At 40.6% G+C, this 17,926-nt stretch overlaps 1 protein-coding gene across 6 annotated transcripts in view; it reads right to left on the bottom strand.

The window, feature by feature from the left end:
• The window catches only part of FARS2 (phenylalanyl-tRNA synthetase 2, mitochondrial), a 424,763-nt gene that overhangs the window by 375,801 nt on the left and 31,036 nt on the right, over positions 1-17,926 (bottom strand). For 3 of the 6 annotated variants that reach the window (XM_025205991.1, XM_025205986.1, XM_025205987.1), the window contains one exon: positions 10,074-10,163. The exons of the other annotated variants lie outside the window; for them this stretch is intronic. Coding sequence is in view for 2 of the 3 variants with exons in the window: in XM_025205986.1 (XP_025061771.1) it covers positions 10,074-10,163 (90 nt within the window). In the remaining variant the exon portion in view is untranslated. The remainder of the gene's footprint in view (positions 1-10,073; positions 10,164-17,926) is intronic. 6 annotated transcript variants of the gene reach the window in all.

Raw genomic sequence — 17,926 nt, 5'->3', positions numbered from 1 at the left:
CTCTCTGGCACATAGCCAGCATGGGCTGTGTTTGCTTCCTCTTCCTGCTGCCCCCAAGGTTTCTAGGATTTGCAATCCAGACTCACAGAAGCGGGACTCTGCAGGGTTGCTCATAACCTCCCCTTTCTGCTTCCAGGTGCCTCTAGGATTTTTAGTTCACAGTCATAGCCAGCAGTAAGTTTTTATCAGAGCAGGGCAGCTCTGTATTTGGGGGAGGGGAAGTTTAACCCCCCTCTCTGGCCCCAGACCCCAGCCAGGGTTTCCCTGGGGGGGAGGGGAGGGCAGTCCCTGCCACGCCCATGCCCCCCAATCCTATTGTCAATCATTACCCCCAGGTAAACATGAGCCACTATACAGTATTTTCCATAGCCTAATCAGTAATTCCCCATTTTTTTCATACATTTGGTTGTTCCCTCTTAAGGGTAGTACTTTTCTGTCTTTATTAAATCGTCTAACAGAGCATTTCTTTGCAATTTACCAGGGTAATTTTAAATTTTAGTCCTTGCTTTTAAAGGTTTCTGCTACCCCACCCTATCTAGCTTCATGTCATCCATACATTTCATAACTATACTCTCCATTCTACTCTCTGCAATTAAGCTAATAAATAGTAGCAGACACAAGAGAGACCCATAAGGAATCTCATTTGATACTTCTTCCCAACTTGATATTGAGCTATTATTGATTATTCTTTGAACATTACTACCCCAAGTAGTTCTGCACCCACCTAATGGCAGTTTTTTCTTGATATTTCCCAGTTTCTTCCCCAGCATGTCTTTCCTGTGCCTCCAGCCCTCATTACATTATTGAAAGTCTCATAATACTATATTGATGCTTTACGTCAAGTTAGAAGATATCAGAGTTTCAGGATGGGAGGTGGGATGTTGGGGGTGTTATTTTTTGCCCCACCTTCTTTTTTTTAAGGAAGCATCTAATCATCTTGGTTAGGGAGAAAGGCTTAAAAATGCGAACATTTAGTGTTAAAAAACCAGAAGGCAAATAAAACGAACCGACACCTATTATTTTTTAAATCTAATTATTTTGGAATGCTTAGTGATTTGCAAAAGTGAAATGCTTTATTGAAGTAGGGCCCTAAAGATTAAATAAGCATTAACAAATTATAGCAGTCAGCAGCTGCAATCACCAGAGTAAGGCTGAGTTCCAAACAATTTGAAAAATAAATCAAGGTTTGAAAATACCAGGATGCATATTTTAATTAGCCTGATCACACATCAAAACTACCAGGGGGTTGGGAAGGGAATCAGAGGTATGGTGACTGATATGTTCCTGCTGGTAGCCAAAGGAACTCTATCCACGTGTTTTGTAATACTCTACTATCTTTTGATATCTCTAGGAAAAATATCTGCCATTTAGCTTGGACTGTAACCGCTTCTTTCCAAGATCTGAAGAAGAGCACTTGTGCCCCCAAGCTTCTCGAAAGTCCCTTCCAACTATAAGTCCAATAAAAGAGGGAAAAAATAGTCAAAGTCCAAGGCATGCTAGGTCCATGTTTTGAGTGCAGTGCATAAGGCTAATCTGGTATGAACTAGGGCTATGCGAAGCTTCAGCCCCAATTTGATTCAGTGGAGATCTGGCCCGATTCAGTCAGGAGACCCTTTAATCTCTCCGAATTGAATTGAAACCCTCCAAATCGATTTGGAGAGATACGGAAAGATTCAACTATTCAGACATAGACACAGCTTTAAATGTTTTTTTGTACATACCTCAAGGTACCAGGCAGCTCATGAATGCTACGATGGTGGAGCAGACAGAACGCCCCATAGGACCACGGGGAGCTCCCCAGCGCACTTGGCAGCAGACCTGGAAGTGGACCAGAAGCACTTCCAGTCCACTTCAGGGTCCACTGGGGAGCGCCCCCTCCCAGGTCAGTGAGTGGTGTCTCCTGGGTCTGGGGGGTACCCGGGGCTCCCCTGGGCCAATCGCCATATCGCAGAGGGCATGGGGGTGCCCCCCCGCATGCTAGGTGGTAGACCCAGAAGTGAACTAGAAGTACTGCCAGTACTGCCTCCAGGTTCGCTGCCGAGCACACGGGGCCTCCCCCCCATGTTCCTATGGGATGCTCCGTCTGCCCCAGCATCGCAGCGTTCATGAGCCGCACTGGTACCTCGAGGTATGTAGAAAAAAACATTTAAAGCTGCGTCTATGGCTGAATCGCTGATTCTCTGAATCAGCACTGAATTTTCAGATTTGGATTCAGCCTAATTGAATTGGGGACAGTGATCCAAATCAACAAATCAAATCACTGTCCCCGATTCGGGCCGAATCCAAATAGAATACAGCTCATTTCGCACAGCCCTAGTATGTACCACATGCAGCAAATGGGTTTGGTCTAAGACCCATAGGCTGTACAGCAAGCCAGATAGGGCTTTGCAGGCCAGATCAGGTCCACAGACTCTATCTTTGACACACAATCTCTGCCCTTAAAATCAGCAAGGATCAGACTTCTCTGGAGAGAACCTATGGAATAGTCCTTTTGTGGACTATGGAACAACAACAGACATTAGGATTCAAGTGATCTTCAGCATGCCTTCAACTCCTCTGCAAGGGTACAGCAAATTAGTCTTCAACAGACTGATCAACAGATCACATGTATTATTTTCCCCTGTGCAGTACACCACATGCTGTTTCCACAAAACACAGAAGATGCTTGGCTCCTGTTCTTGCCCTCTAAATCTGCTTCACTGTCAGCAACGAAAAAACTTAGGTGCTACCATGTCAGGTGGAGATTGTGGGATTTACCCTTATAACTACAATTAGCAAGGTACAATGTAAAGAAGCAATCTGCAAGTATACTTCTCCTTCACTGTAAATATCAGAGGCCATTATCAATTTCTACTATATATCAAAGCATTTCCCTTTCTCTGTGCACAGCTCATTGCTTGATATAACTAAGATAGTATAACTGTCCCTCAGTTAAATGAGGCACTTCTGTAAAGTTTATCTTGCTGATCCTTTCATATCCTACATCTCATCAGCTTTTCTTATGTGTATTGCACCTACTTATTTTTGGAGAACAAAGGAATTATATCTACCTTATTGTTTTACCACCACTTTAACTATAGTGTTAGTTACAAAAGCAAACATGATATAAATGTATATTTTTGAGGCATGGTAAAAGCTTGGGAAAAGTTCACTTTTGCCAAAAAGTTACAGAAACATATTTAAGGGGAAATTTCACCATGTGGAATAGCTTAATGATTCTTTTAACAGCTAGATTCCTTTTAACCTTTTCAGTATTTTTAATTATTTTCATTTTTCTTTCTGACAATCATCAATGAGATTTTTTTTTTACTTCATGCTGAAATCAATTGAATCATTTCATATTTTTGATATCACACTCATTTACAAAGGCAAAGAAGCCATAAAACAGGCATATGAGCCAAATTAGTCTTGTAGTTGCATTGGTTTAACTGACAATTTTCTCCCATCACATAAAAATGATCAAACAGGAGCAAGGCAGTAAAGCAGACAGCTCTAACTATGTATAACAATTTGCAACAACAGAAAATTCAGAAAAGATACTGCTTCTTTATAAACATTCTCTTTGAAATTTCCCTCATCATGCACGTTGCACTTCACACTGTCAAATATGTTCACTAATATATGCTTTGAATATTTGCACTTTGGCCATGCTGATATATCATCCTCATTTGTTTTTTTTTTACTGTTGTTAAAGGAAAATGCATCATTAACCACAAATGTATCAGATTTCCAGTTCAGTTAACATTTCACTAAATATGCACTATATAGATCTAGCAATTCTGGATCTTACTTTTTACTCTAGTTGGAAGTGGAAGGGATACCTTTTCTCTTGTGTTTGGAGAAAACCAATGGTGTTTGGAAAAACCCATTACACTGGAGATAGGTGACCTAATTTACCTCCACATAAAAAATAAATAGATTTGATGTCACACATTTGGTATCACTGCTTCACTCCACATTTTGCAGATCAATGGTTCCAAACTTTTTAAGATTCAAGAAACCCTGTATTAGACTCAGAAAAATAGTCATTATCATCATAAGCTGCCAGCTCTTAGCTTTCAAGCACTTTTTGCCCACAGAAAAATAATAGAGACATTCTTCTGTTGCAAAGAACTTGGTAAGGCTGCAACAGATCAGCATCTTTTTGATATTACAGATTTCACTTTGAAATCTCTGGCTTCATCTTGTGCATCAACTGTAAGTGTTTGCAGACTTAACAATGCTAATACTGCACAGCACCCTGCAGCAACCTTCAAAGCATCTGACAGCACACTGATTGAGAAACACTGATATATGCAGGTAAGAACTGTCAGGAAATCTTGGGTGATTAAGTTCATATATAGTCCTAGGCTATGAAACTCAGATCTCAATAAAAATCTCAGTTCACAAAGATTTATGTCACAATTACAGTTTGAACACATTACAGAGATAGGGATAAACCACAAAATTTCAATTCTAACTTCTCCATAGCTTGAGAGGAGGAAAGAATATTTAGGATACGCAATGTACAATAAACTAGGGAAATGCAGAGTCCTTTAGGCTTCATTTCTGAGATATTTAACTTATTTGCTTGAGTCACCCTCTAACACAAGGAACAATCCACATGTTTACAGCTAAGCACATACGAAGGTGTATGTTCAAAACATTAATATTCACATTTGGCTACATGTAGTTTTCCTCCATATGGAAATCCTTCCTGAAAACAAAGGAATACAGTATATACAACAGAATACTAAACAACCATACTAATTGGGACCAACTTTGAGCAGGTACGAAAACAGAGGGTTGCTCAAATAACCTCCCAGAAAAATGGCCTATAGATAAACCCAAAGTAAAACAGCTCAGTGTTGGTACAATGCAACTGAAATCATATGAATCAATGATAAATACGCAGCAACTAATAAATAAGATTTTATTAATACACACACACACATGCATGACTAAAAACACAGTATAACAAAAAGACAGCATTTAATGTACTTTGTTAATAAGATTGCTGTACCATAAACTAAAATGTGTTCCAATATGGGGGAAAATAAGTAGATGATGAATATTTAAAGTAGTCACTTATCATTTATTTGATTAACAATATAAGATGCAGTAATGTGTGGTTGACTGAACTGTGATTCTTTAGCATTCAACTGTAATTTGTTTGCACTGGCACTAGAAAAAAATGCCACTGCTGAGGACAGCTATACTGATACTTCTCGCACCACAAATGATAAACCATTGCAGGCACTACTTAAGTCTGCTTACCACAGTTTAAAGCTCCCCAAAATATTACAGAAATTGCTCATGCAATGCAAAGTCATCAAACAGAATAAGTTTGTAGAGAAACTAAGTTATTAAGAGCTCACAGACACAAATAAAATATATCGTTCAAGGCAAACTGATCTGCAGAAAAGTTGCAAAAAAACCCCCCTCCTACAGTAACAGCCTTTTAAAATGTAAATATCTATAAATTTCACACCTGATTACCCCGTAGCCATAACTGCTGACAGCTTGCTACGGTTCACATCAGTTCCCAGTAGACTCAAGCCACTGCTGATTGAACAGATTACAGTAATCTACTATTAATATAAATCCCTGGGTAGGCATTATACTACGGTTCAAAAAAAATTGTAAAACTTAACTCTATCTCCTAAAATGTCTTCCAACATTTACTTAAGCCATTTTTGCAGGAACAGTAATGGTTATTTATTAAAACACTGGAGCAGAAACAAACATCACTGGCACATATGAAGAGAAGTAGAAGACATTCAGTTGAACCCACCCTTGGGCTGGCAAGAATAGAGGTATCAGCTGCAACTAAGCACTGTAAAAGACAGGAGAGAATCATATGCCTGATCATTTGACCAATCGGAAGGATAAAAGGTGGGGTCTTTAATTCATAAGAGAAAGGACAAGGGATAAGGAAAGTAGGGCTTTCCAGCTCATGTGGTCATCAAGTCCAGCACCCTGCTTAAGGCTGAATTACCAACTATTCCAGCTAACCCCAACTAACCTCCTCTTGAAAACTTCCAGAGATGGAGATTCTACATCTCCTCTAGGTAGCCTATTTCAATGCCTAACCACCCTCAGTCAGAAAGTTCCTCCTAATCTCCAACCTAAATTTCCTTGCTGCATCTTGAGGCCATTGCTCCCAGGCCTGTCCCTTATGGCCACAGAGAAAAGTCTCTCTCCATCCTCTCTATAATCACCCTTCAGGTATTTGAAGACTGCTTTTAGCTTCCCCCCTCAGTCTTCTCTTTTCCAGACTAAATAACCGAAGTCATGGGCATGTCTAGAATGTTGAAAATGGGGGTAAAGATGTAAAGACAGTGAGGTGCATCTTCACATATAAAACAAGACATTTTTCTCCAGTTTAAACTAGAAGCTATACTAATATGCTAGGGGCCTAGAGGTCTGTATTACTAGAGGTCTGTATTATTCAGTTTAAGATTGAAGCAAAAACAAATATAACTTCATTGGAATGAATTAAAAAAACCAATCTGCAGGGCTGTGAAATAGGAGCTTCATTACCAGGAACAACTAACAGACAGCAAAATTGTAGAACCAAGGATAGCTTGATCAGTGGAAAATCAAGTCAATTAAAAAGAAGAGAGGGTCATTAATACCTGTGGAATGATGATTTTAGAAGGGATCAGGTAGATTATGAACCATGAAGTCAATTGACTCCCCCAGCAGTGCCTGACTAGAGATGTTGCTACCACTGCCAAGCACTTGGTTTTAAACTTTGGGTAGACCAGCGATCAAAGGGGGGTACAGGTGCATCAGTGCACTCCCTGGACCCGCCCCTGACCCAAGTTCCTTCAGCCTTTCAGAATCAGTCATGCTTCCCAAGCCTCTAATCCTTTTTGCTGCTCTCCACATCTTTCTTGGAGTGCTGTCAGGAGCAGCACTGGACTCAGGAATAAATCCATAGTGTATTGAAGTGCATAAGCGTTCCATTGACTTCAATCTTACCCTTAGTGCAGAAATGATATGCAGCAGAACTCAGATTCTCTGTAGGGTTAGGTTTCTTAGCACCATGAAAAGACAAGGGGTTCACAACATAACTGAGGCTATACAGAGCCACCATAAACAACTGCAGGGGACTGCTGAGATGCTACAGCTGCTTACTACACCTTTCACTTCAAAAGGGCACCACTTCTCCAAACAAGTGCAGAGGATCACTGATGATTTCCAACTGCTCAAAAAAGTAGCACCCTTTGAAGTAATAGCTGCAACCATCACCTGAATGGCAAGACCTTAAAATAGCAACCTCCTGCAAGTTAAGTGGACTGCATACAATCCCAATATGAAAAATGTGGGTTCTACTTTGTCAAACAATATCGATTGCATAGTGGCTTCAGCTTTTTCAGTCTGTCCAGAAATTGAAATCCTTATTTAAAACACATGACTGACTGTTAAATACCATATTCTGTCGGTCTTTTCTGAGTTAGGTAACAAGCATTACCAACCCAAATATTCTGGGTATACCTAGTAGGACCATTTTTGCTTCAGTCATCTAACATTTCCTGTTACATGACTTTTTTGTTTTTATCTTTACCACACTTAATCATTCATACATTGTCTATTGCTCAGCAAGTATTGAAGACTCTGCATTATAGTAATTTTTTCTTGTTCTCCAGGGGTGGAGAGGGGTGCTTTAATTAGAGCGGCTCTGAGAGCCATTCTAATTAAAGCACCTATAGCCTTATGAAGCCCCCATCGCCATTTTGAAGCATGGGGATGCTAGGAGTTTTTTTCTGGATGATTTTTAGTGTTTAAGTAAAAAAAAGTTCAGCCATGTCTGAGAATTATGTCTCTATGATCTAGAATGAGATTGGGGGAAGTGTCGTTTGCCTAAGTTAAAATTCTTATCACTATTCATTGACATTGTAGGATCTCCATTCTCCGCAGTTGACACTTGCCATGTGGTAGGAAAGTTGCCCTGGTGTTACTGTTGTGTCTTTTGCTTTTCCCATGCCCAAATTCAGCTATTGAAAAACACTGCATATACTTAAAGATCTGTTAGACTCTGGCAATGAAGGCTGAAATCCAGGCCAAGATATTTTAGCACAAAGATTAAAATTTTGGCAAAAGATACCTTTTGGCCTGGTTGAAAGATTCATGTGCACAACTCAGAAACAGGCGTCAGCTGATGTTTCACATTTAGTAGGGCTGTGCGAAACAGCTGTCTCATTTCAATTTGGATTCAGCCATTTCAGAGGACAGTGATTTGTTTCAGTGTTTTGGATCACTGCTCTGGTTCGATTCAGCCAAATCTGCTCTAGAGTTTTAATGCTGTTTCGGAGATTCAGATCAGCAGGGGAGAGGCAGACACAGGAGGGCAGCTGCAGGTTCCCCTGCAGCTCCTCTGGCTGTGCCTGCCTCTCCCTGGGTGGAAGGAGCCACAGGAGAAACCCCCATGGCTACCCTGCCCGGGCCCATCCCCCCGCCCAGGCACCCCAAGCCTAGTCCCGGTGCTTAAAAAAATAAAACAAAAGCTCCACACTCGCCAGCTGTAGCAGCAGCAATCAGGGCCTCTGGAGGCTCATAGCAGAGCCCCCCCGCACAATGCAGGACACTGGGGGCAGTGGGGATCTCCACTCCAGGTTGGCATCCATGCAGTAGCTGTCGCATCATGTGGGTGCAACTCGGCAGGGCGCTGTGCACTGTCTGGGAACTGGGGCAGCTCCAGCAGTCACCTGGAGCCTAGCACCACTCAGCCCCAGCTTCCAGACAGCACGCAGCGCCCTGCTGAGCCATGCTACACCCACCCCATGGGGCAGCTGCCACACGGGTGCCAGGTGGGGGAGGCTATCCCCACTGCCCCACAATGCACAGGGAGGCTCTGCCACAATGCCTCAGAGGCCCTGAACACTGTTGCCAGAACTGGTGAGTGCGGGACTTTTTTTTTTTTTTTTTTTTGATTTTTTGAAGTGCCAGGATGCTGGGGCCAGGGACATCAGGGACAGGGCTGGGCGGGGAAGATTTGGGAGCAGGGGCTGTGTGGGGGGCTCTGCCACATGGCCTCAGAGCCCCCATAGCCCCACCTTTTTTTTTTTTTTTTTTTTTTTTTTTAAGTGCTGGGAGGCTGGGCTGGGCAGGGGATGGGGCCAGCCAGCTTCTCCCATGGCTCCTCTGGTAGGGTTCGATGCAGGCTGCACCAAGCAGACTCACGTGCTGGTGCTCGTCCCAGCCAGCAGTGGCAGCCAGCTGTCATCCTGCATGCAAATCCAGGGGACCACGCCCCCTGGGAGGGCTGGAGGGCTGTGTTGGACTCCTCCTGGGAGGTGCGGGCCCCCAGATCTGTGCGTGGGATAACAGCAGGCTGCCATCCCTCCGCCCCAGAGCACTGGGATTGGAATGGACCTCAGGGACAGATTGCAGATGCTGGCCAGCTACAGATTTCAGTATCAGAGCAGTCCTTCCCCCACTAGTCTTCTCCCTCCCCCTTAGTTTCTGTTTCCGTGCAAGCCCAGCTCCAAAACACCCAAAACATTTCAGATGGTTTCGTTTAGTTTCAGAGGGTTCCACTTCATTTCGGATTCGGTGTTTCGGATGCCAAAATGGGCTGAAACACCTCTGAAACAAAACAGCTGCCGAAATTTCACACAGTCCTAACAATTAGTTCTATGATGTTACTTTGGCATAACACATTCACAGTAAGAGGTCTTCCTGAGATGAGCCAAGACCCCCTTCCCCGCACCCCTCCCCCACCAGAAATAAACCCTCTGTCAAGAGGACTTGTAAAAACATATTTTACATAAATTTGTGGCTCATCATTTTTTATTAAAATTTGAATTTTCTGGGGTCTTGTGATAAGTAGGTGAAAGCAAACCTGGAAAATTGATTTTTTTCCTATTTTTTCAACTTTAACACAAAAAGTAAGAAAACTGTTGCATCTAAAATGGGAAGTAATGTAATGGTTCCATAATGAGACAAGTACAATCAGTGAAGTTGGGAGTCATGCATTACTACATCACAGAGTCACAGATACCTAAACCTAGAAATGGCCTAGAGAGAAAAGATAAAAAAACAAGATCTCCAAGTGCTAAATACCAAGCACACAAACAAAGACTTGCCTCTAGCTTCTGCTGGAGGTCCCTTGGTGATTTTGGAATGGTGAATACCCAAAGAGCCTGGGCAGACAGTGAGAAAGCCAACAGATGGTTCTAAATAAAGGGAACAGAAACAGGTGACTGACTAGTCTGAGAAGAATAAAAATAAAGTGGGAGCAGTGCCATGGTATTATCATTTTTGTAGAACCACCTGGAGTGGTTGCTGGCTTGTCAATGAATGCCAAAACTGAGTAGTGCCCATCTACTAACCCTAATAAAAGTATACAGGAATAGAATTCCCTTGAAGCTACTTGCATGCTTTTAGAAGATCTATTTGTTTAAACTATTTAGATAGGTCATGCAGGTCATCACACCACTTGGCTTTAAGAACAATAATTCTTTAAGTCTTCATGTCAAATTGTTCACCATATCAACAGTCATGATATTGATTAACAGCGAGAAGTAGACAACTTTTAAAAAAGACAAAGAACTTGGGAATTATCATTACTTCCAAAGTTATTTTAGGAAGATATAGTGGGGCAGCTGAATGGACCATTATAAATCCTTGCACTGCTAGATAGGATGTTTAGTTTGAAATCCAAGACTGAACACTTCTTTTTATTAACACAGCAAACTATCACCACCCCCCTGCCATAAAATGGACCAAGTTTCCCTTAGATCACTCTATCTTAGATTGAGAGCATTTTAGGCAGAAGTTTGGGTTCAGAGCCTGCTTACCAATATTTTTCACGTATTTCAAGTTCAGCTGAAACAAACATAGCTGTTTTAAATTTTACATCACCATTTGTATCAGATCAGAGAAGGCAATTCAGTTGCATAGGACCTGTCTAGAGTCTAATGAAGTTATCCAAAATAACAATGGCTTCTCTAAATTCAAAATTTAACATATAAGCTCATAAGTAAACATTTGGAATCAAATTCTGTATGCTGCAAGACAAACGCGTGAAAATGTAGCTTAAAATACACCTGCATCGATATGTGCGATGAGGGCAAAACAGCGTACACCAAATCAGCCCTTGGAGAAACATGGATCATAAAATAGGATGGAATAAAGATCTGTATGTATGGCTAGTGTTCACTTAACAGCTAATGCTATATGTGGATCCAGACCTAAGAAGTTTCCTACACAGTGACTCAGTAGATTTCAAACTACCTTGCTTTCAATGCTTACACTAAAGCAAATGCATTTTTCACTAGGTCCACTGTAACAAAAAAAATTATAAAAAATGTTTAAAAATAAAAATTAATGATAATGCCTAGGGACACAAATGGCACATGAACCGGTATAACTGATCAGAAACCATTTCAAATCTGTAACACAACAGAAGTTAAGTGCACAGAAACCTTTTTCAAAACGCCGAAACCAGTTTAAGATAAACCTGGATGTAGTATCAGACTTAACTGATTTGGTTAAATTGATTTATTGAACTTCTGTCCCATATCCCCTCCAGATTCAACTTAAATCTCAGTCCCCCAGCATCCAACGATGCTTTGCACCTCCCCTGAACCCCGCCCCCCTCACATGGTGGGTGGGCTAGCCTTGGCCCAAGCTGTTTGCTCCAGATGAGCAGGATGCATGCTCTAGCACCCCCAGCTTCTGGCCTGGGCCACTGCAGGCATGTGGCTGCATTTCCAGAATCAAAAGTGAATGTCTGTTCACTTGCTTATTGGTTCAATCTACACAGTGAAGACTAACCTCCAAAGATTCAATTGACTCAGCCTCGGGATTTTTGACTGTCTGTACTTAGCCAATGAATATGCAAGAACTAGCTTCTTTTAAAAAGTTTAAAAATAGTTCAACTGGTTTCTTTTCTCCTTCAAATTTGGCTTTCTTTAAAACCTTCAATCTTAAAGAGATCTACAAAATATAGCAAATGTGAAATTTCTGCCATCAGTTGTTTGTTTTCAAGTTGTCCAAGGGTGACTGGGAATTGAACTAGGAAATCTGGAGCTAAAAGTGTTAGCCTCCACAGTTTCAGCTAAAGTACTCTGCATAAATGTAGAAGTAAATATAAATGTGGAAGTCACCTCCTCTCTGGACTCAGCATAGAGGATGACACACAGGATGAATAATTCATAATTATTGCTGGCAAAGAAAATTATGCATTGTTTTGAGGTTCCCTCATTCTCAAATAATTAAAAGTAGCTTACTAGATTTGGTTTAAATACTTTTACACAAGCTTGATGGATCATTAAGAGGGCGTGTGTCAAAGTACACATTTTATTTAATGCAACTTAAAAATCTGCAACAAAAAAAAAAGGAATTAGTTCTTAAGATTATGTTACAAGTCTCCCTTTAACAAAGGCATAACTACTGGCTTTATTTCTAATAACTACTGAATCATTAAGAAATTACAAGTGAAATCAACTGAATGGTTATTATCTGTAAGAAGAGTACACTGGAAGAAAATTGAAGGCTATATCAATGTTAATCCTCCAAGGTGTTCTCAGTAACAAACAAAAATTGATAGTCTACCACATATGGTTTTAAGATGTTGGCATCTTTTAATCACCACTATGAAGGATAGTATTTGCTTACATTATATAAAAATATAATACACAAAAGCCTGAATAGTTGACACTAAACATCAAACAACCAACAAATGAAAAAGGCACCACTCAGAGCTATGTAATCATAAGAGGTTTGAGAAAGAACATTCTTAAATTTAGGGAAAAGCATGCATGGAGTTTTAATATAAAACACGGCTCCCTTTTCTAAAGATAAAACAGTTTACAAAGTAGGCTTTCAAGCAATAACACTGAAGCCATTTTTTTACAATTCACATTTCTTTTTCATGATCTAACAAGTCCTGTGTGCTGATTAGATTAATTCCAGGGCAGATTGCCTCTGCTAAATATGCTATCTTTAATTTCTTTAAGAAAAAATGTAATTGCCTAAGCAACCATATTTTTGACCTTTAGCCCCCACAAACACTTCACTGTGGTCAAAATCTGCTCCAGAAATAATGATATAGCACTAGCATTTTCCTTTAGTAGGCACATACCAATGAAAGCAACACATCTCAAATTCCCTAGGCATTATATTTATATTACCTTTTGTTTTCTAATCCATTTGTCTTATATGTGTTACTAAATAAGGCAATTATGTAGTGATTGGCTAGTTAGAATTACTCAATTCAATCTTTAAAATACAGGCCCATTTTGATTTGGAAATCTTCCAAGTTGAAATAGGAATAATTTTATTTCTCAGTGGTATCAGATTTAGGTTTTATTCTCTTATGAGTTTTTATAGCTTTATTTAAAGTTTTACTCTAAAGAGTGAGTGGATAAAAATGGTGTTTTGTTACTCCATAGATCTTAGCTTTGTATTTAATGAGAATCATTTACTCATATTACTGCAAAAATGTTTGGGGCTTGTTCCCTACTGCTTTTTTTTCACTTTTGAACAGACTTGACACTTCTCAGACAGTGTGAGCTGGATTCTTTTCTTCACACATCATGAATGGATTAACTTATCAAGTTTCTATCATTTATACTAAGGCAAACACTGACTCTCGTAACCAATGTTGATGCACAAGAAGGAAAGGATTCAGTGTGGAGTTAATATCCACAATAGAGTTTGCAATGCTGGTAGTTCAATAAAAAAGAACATGTAGAATTTAGAAATCAATAAGGCTAGCAAACATGGAACTCTCAAAACTGTTATGACAGATCACACTTCTGATTATAAAGAAAGCACCTGAAAATATTCAATGAACAACATATCTGAATTTTTAAATACTTCATGTTGGCTGTTTGAGTCATAAATATGAGTATTTTGTAAATAACAACATAAATTTTGTGTTTTAGTGTTTAAAGATTTCTTTATGAGGGAGATGATGATTTAAACGGAATTTTAGTCATATTGGGTGGGTGAGAGGAAAGCACTGGTCCCGATTTGGAATTATTTCAGTTCTCATTTCACTCCCCATCAGTGGATGTGTGATATATGAGTGGCTATTCAAGAGTCACCATTTCACCATTAGGAATAACTATTAATTTTTTCTAAGAAAAGGTGATAACTGGGCATCTCCCAGGGCTTCTCCCTGGGCATATACTGTTTTACAGAAATATCTTCCAATCCATTTTAAAGCCTGATAAACACAAATTAGTAAATAGTCTTGGATGACCTTCTTTGTGTACTGGATGTCAGGACATCTTCCCAGAATTACATTATGAGATTAAATTAGCTGCTTTTCAGCCTATTTGATTTATACTATTAGAGATGAAGGGGGTCTATTTCCAAGGCTAGGGACAGAAGTTACATATAAACCAGTTTAAGGGATCAAAACTGATGTAAACCTGTAACAAAACAGAAGCTCAGTGCACATAAACCAGTTTCAAAATGCTTGAAACTGGTTTAACATAAACCTGGCTGAATGCAGTATTGGACTTAACTGATTTGACTTAAACTGGTTTATGAAACTTCTGTCCCAGACCCTTTTCTGGGTCAAGGCTGGACTGCCTGCTCCAGAGAGCAGGGCTGGCCCCTCCCCTATTCCCAAGCTGGAGCAGCAAGGGCTGGCTGACAAGGGGGTGGGGGAGGCAAGCCCTGCTGGGGATAAAGCCCAGTCTATGGCGGGGGGGAGGAGGGGGACACTACCTCTCCCCACCAGGCAAACCCCAGCTGGGGCCTGGGGCCAGGGAGGGGGGTTAAACACCCCTGCCCCTGCTCAAACTTACTGATGGCTGCAACTGTGGACTACAAATTCCAGAGGCACATGGAAGCAGGAAGAGGACGTGATGAGCAACCCTGAAGAGTCCTGGTGCTGTGATTCTGGACTGCAAATCCCAGAGACCGTGGGGGCAGCGGGAAGAGGAAGTGAACACACAACCAGAAAGCCATGCTCCACTGCAAGCATGTGGCTGCATTTCCTGAATCAAAGGTAAATGTCTGTTCACTTCGGTTTCAATTTAACCTGTGCAGTTTAGACTAACCTGCAAAGACTACATCGATTCAGCCTCAGGCTTTTTGACTATCTGTACCTAGCCCAAATGTTTTCTTTCATTCACTCTGTAATGGCTCCATCCAGTGGTATCACTTAATATTACTCATCAGCCCCAAGTGTTTGCCCTTGCAGATATTGGTAATAGTTGCTTAATAAGATTTTGAGGCCACTCAGTTAACTAACCAGGTAACATAGTGTAAGTTATAGACAGTCTGCTTAAATCCATACACCAGCACCTAACCTGGAGGAAAAGAACAGGCAGAAACTATGGAATAACAAAACTATTTGATAGAGCTTATGCCTGTTTGATGACACCCATATTAGTGGCCCTTAAGGGTCCCTCTACATGTGCAGATAAAGGCACTATGGGATCTAATATATAGTTCAAACAATCACGCCTCCTGCTATACTATTCATGGATTAGGGAGGGGTTCCACCCCCCTCCTTGATAACAGAACATTTGTCACCCCATCAGAAACCAAATAGCCTCTCTCATTAGTTCAAACTCTTCTTAAAAAAAGAAGAAACAGAGGGACATTACAGGCTGAGCTGTTGATTAGCTCCAAAAAGCCTTATCTGCCACAGCACAGACCATAGCCAGCTTGTGGTCTGATAGCTAATGCTGTGTGTCTGTGTAAGGCAGAAGGGATGGGGAATCCCTGCTTAGCAGCGAGTGGGGAGGGGAGGGGGAGAGCAGGAGGAAGCCAGGTAGACCCTGCTGTGCCTGCAAGTCTCTGCTGGAGCTGCAGCCAGGGAGTAGAGGGGAGGGGCCAGCCCTGCTATGGAGCAGAGAGCCCCATCCAGCCCAGAGAGCATGCCGGGATGCTGGGGGTGTCTGGTTTAACTTAAACCAGCAAGGGGTCTGGGACAGACTGCATAAACTGGTTTGAGCCAAATCAGTTAAGTGTGATGCTACATTCAACCAGGTTTATCTCAAACTGGTTTCAGCCATTTTCAAACCAGTTTATGTGCACTGAACATCTGTTTTGTTACAGGTTTAAACCAGTTTCTGATCACTTAAACTGGTTTATGTGTAATGCCTGTCCCTAGCCAAAAAGTCCTTCCTAATCTCCAACCTAAACTATATCAAATCTTTTCACCAACGCCGACTCTCTTCCTAACAAAAGATTTAATTAACACCTACAAACATGACCCAGGTTATTTCAACTCATAGGGATATGAACCATCATTCTAACCATCATGGTTAGAAAAGAGGCATGCATCTGAATTTCTGTTCAGCGCAGCAACAGATGGGCACCACCTCCAGGTTTGAGAACTGCAACTCACTATATTTCAGAATGAAGTTCCACCTCCCCACTGCCCTCCAACATCTCAATCAGTATAAAAAGTAGCAACCCATTTGTTTAACACCACCAGTCATCTGAACACAACACTGAAATTCTTCATTTTGGCAGCTGGTCATACCTAGTCGGGAGACTGACTCTTACTCAGTGACCCTGGACTCTCATGATAATCCCAACATACTGGAAAAATAAAACTAGGGCAAATCTTATGTTTGAAGACAGAAGTCTCACCTGAAGTAGACCAAGGAGAAAAGTGTAGCTTTCACCTGCAGAATATAAGAATGTTCATGGAGCTAACTATTTTCTCAGCTAATGCAAACTTCATTTCTTCAGCTAAAAGCTTTGCCCTCAGCCAGTTCTTCTCAGAAAGACACACAGTACATCTACTCATTCACACACTACTGTGCTGAACAAAGCCTATGAACAAATTAAGTTGCAACTACAATGGGCAGGAAGAGAAGAAAAAAGGGGACAGAAAGAGATTTGTTTCTAAATATTTGAGATGCACTCAGGGGCACATGCAGACACTGCTACCTTAAATAGTGAGAAGTGTCCTAAATTGGCTTATTTCTTATAAGACTCTCTTCAGGTTTTCTTTTTATTGGACTAGTGCGAAATTTGTTATTTTAAAAGCACCTTCATTTTCCTGTTTGTGTCTAACTGATAAGCAGCAGCTGTACTGGGCAAATCTAAGAGGTAAACAGGGATGGATTTCTGCTGCAGTGGATAGCCTCACGCAAAAGAGAAAACAAGAAAATGCTAAAATAACGTTCTACTTTTGACACTAAACAGATTCAACAGATTCTTAAAAATCAAAGGCATACCATTTTAGTTCTTAGGTCTTTGTGGTATATTGATTTCTTTTAGTCCTTGATTTACATCTGTGAATGCCTATCATACTGGCACACAAGAAAGTAACACTCATGGGGCAGTTAAACTACAACACGAATGCAATCTTCCAGTTAAAGATGAAGCCTTTAAATCTCTAGAGGATTTTTTAAAACAGAGCAGTAACATACAAGTTTATGTCAGAGGAAAAGCCGACAAGCTTGTGTGAATTTCTGTTAAAGTTGTAGATGTGTTTTCTTGATTCCCAAACACATGTAAATGTGTCACTTTTGGATTTATTGGTTAAGCAGCACAATCCATCTGCTGACTTCTTTTAGTAACGGTGGACTACAATCCTTATGAAATCGAATATTTGTTGATACGTTCTGAGAGTATGGAAAAATATCTTCCGTTTCAAAACTGATTTTGCATATATCCTACTTTTCTAAAACTCCTTGAAAGACCATATGTGCAATTTTTTATTATGAAGCATGCATTTTTCAGTTCTTTGAAAATATTTCAAACAAAACCATTTTCCCCCCAACTTGATGTGACTTGTGTTTCAGGACAAGCTGTCTTTGACAATCACTGTTCCAGAATCAGCCTAACCGACACTGTGTATTTTAGTTCTGAACAAGCAAATGGAGTTGAACGATCCAAGATATTTTAGTTAAAATTGTTCAAAATTTAGCTTGAAGAACTGGATGGGCATCTGATAAAATCTAGCACAATCATGAAAGAGAATACTAAAACTCACAGTTATTCAGTTCCCTGC

Source organism: Alligator sinensis, unplaced genomic scaffold (assembly GCF_000455745.1).
Source record: "Alligator sinensis unplaced genomic scaffold, ASM45574v1 scaffold220_1, whole genome shotgun sequence".
Lineage (NCBI taxonomy): Eukaryota > Metazoa > Chordata > Crocodylia > Alligatoridae > Alligator > Alligator sinensis.
The sequence above is the reverse complement of the archived record's forward strand: the minus strand, read 5'-3'. Positions and strand labels throughout refer to the sequence as shown.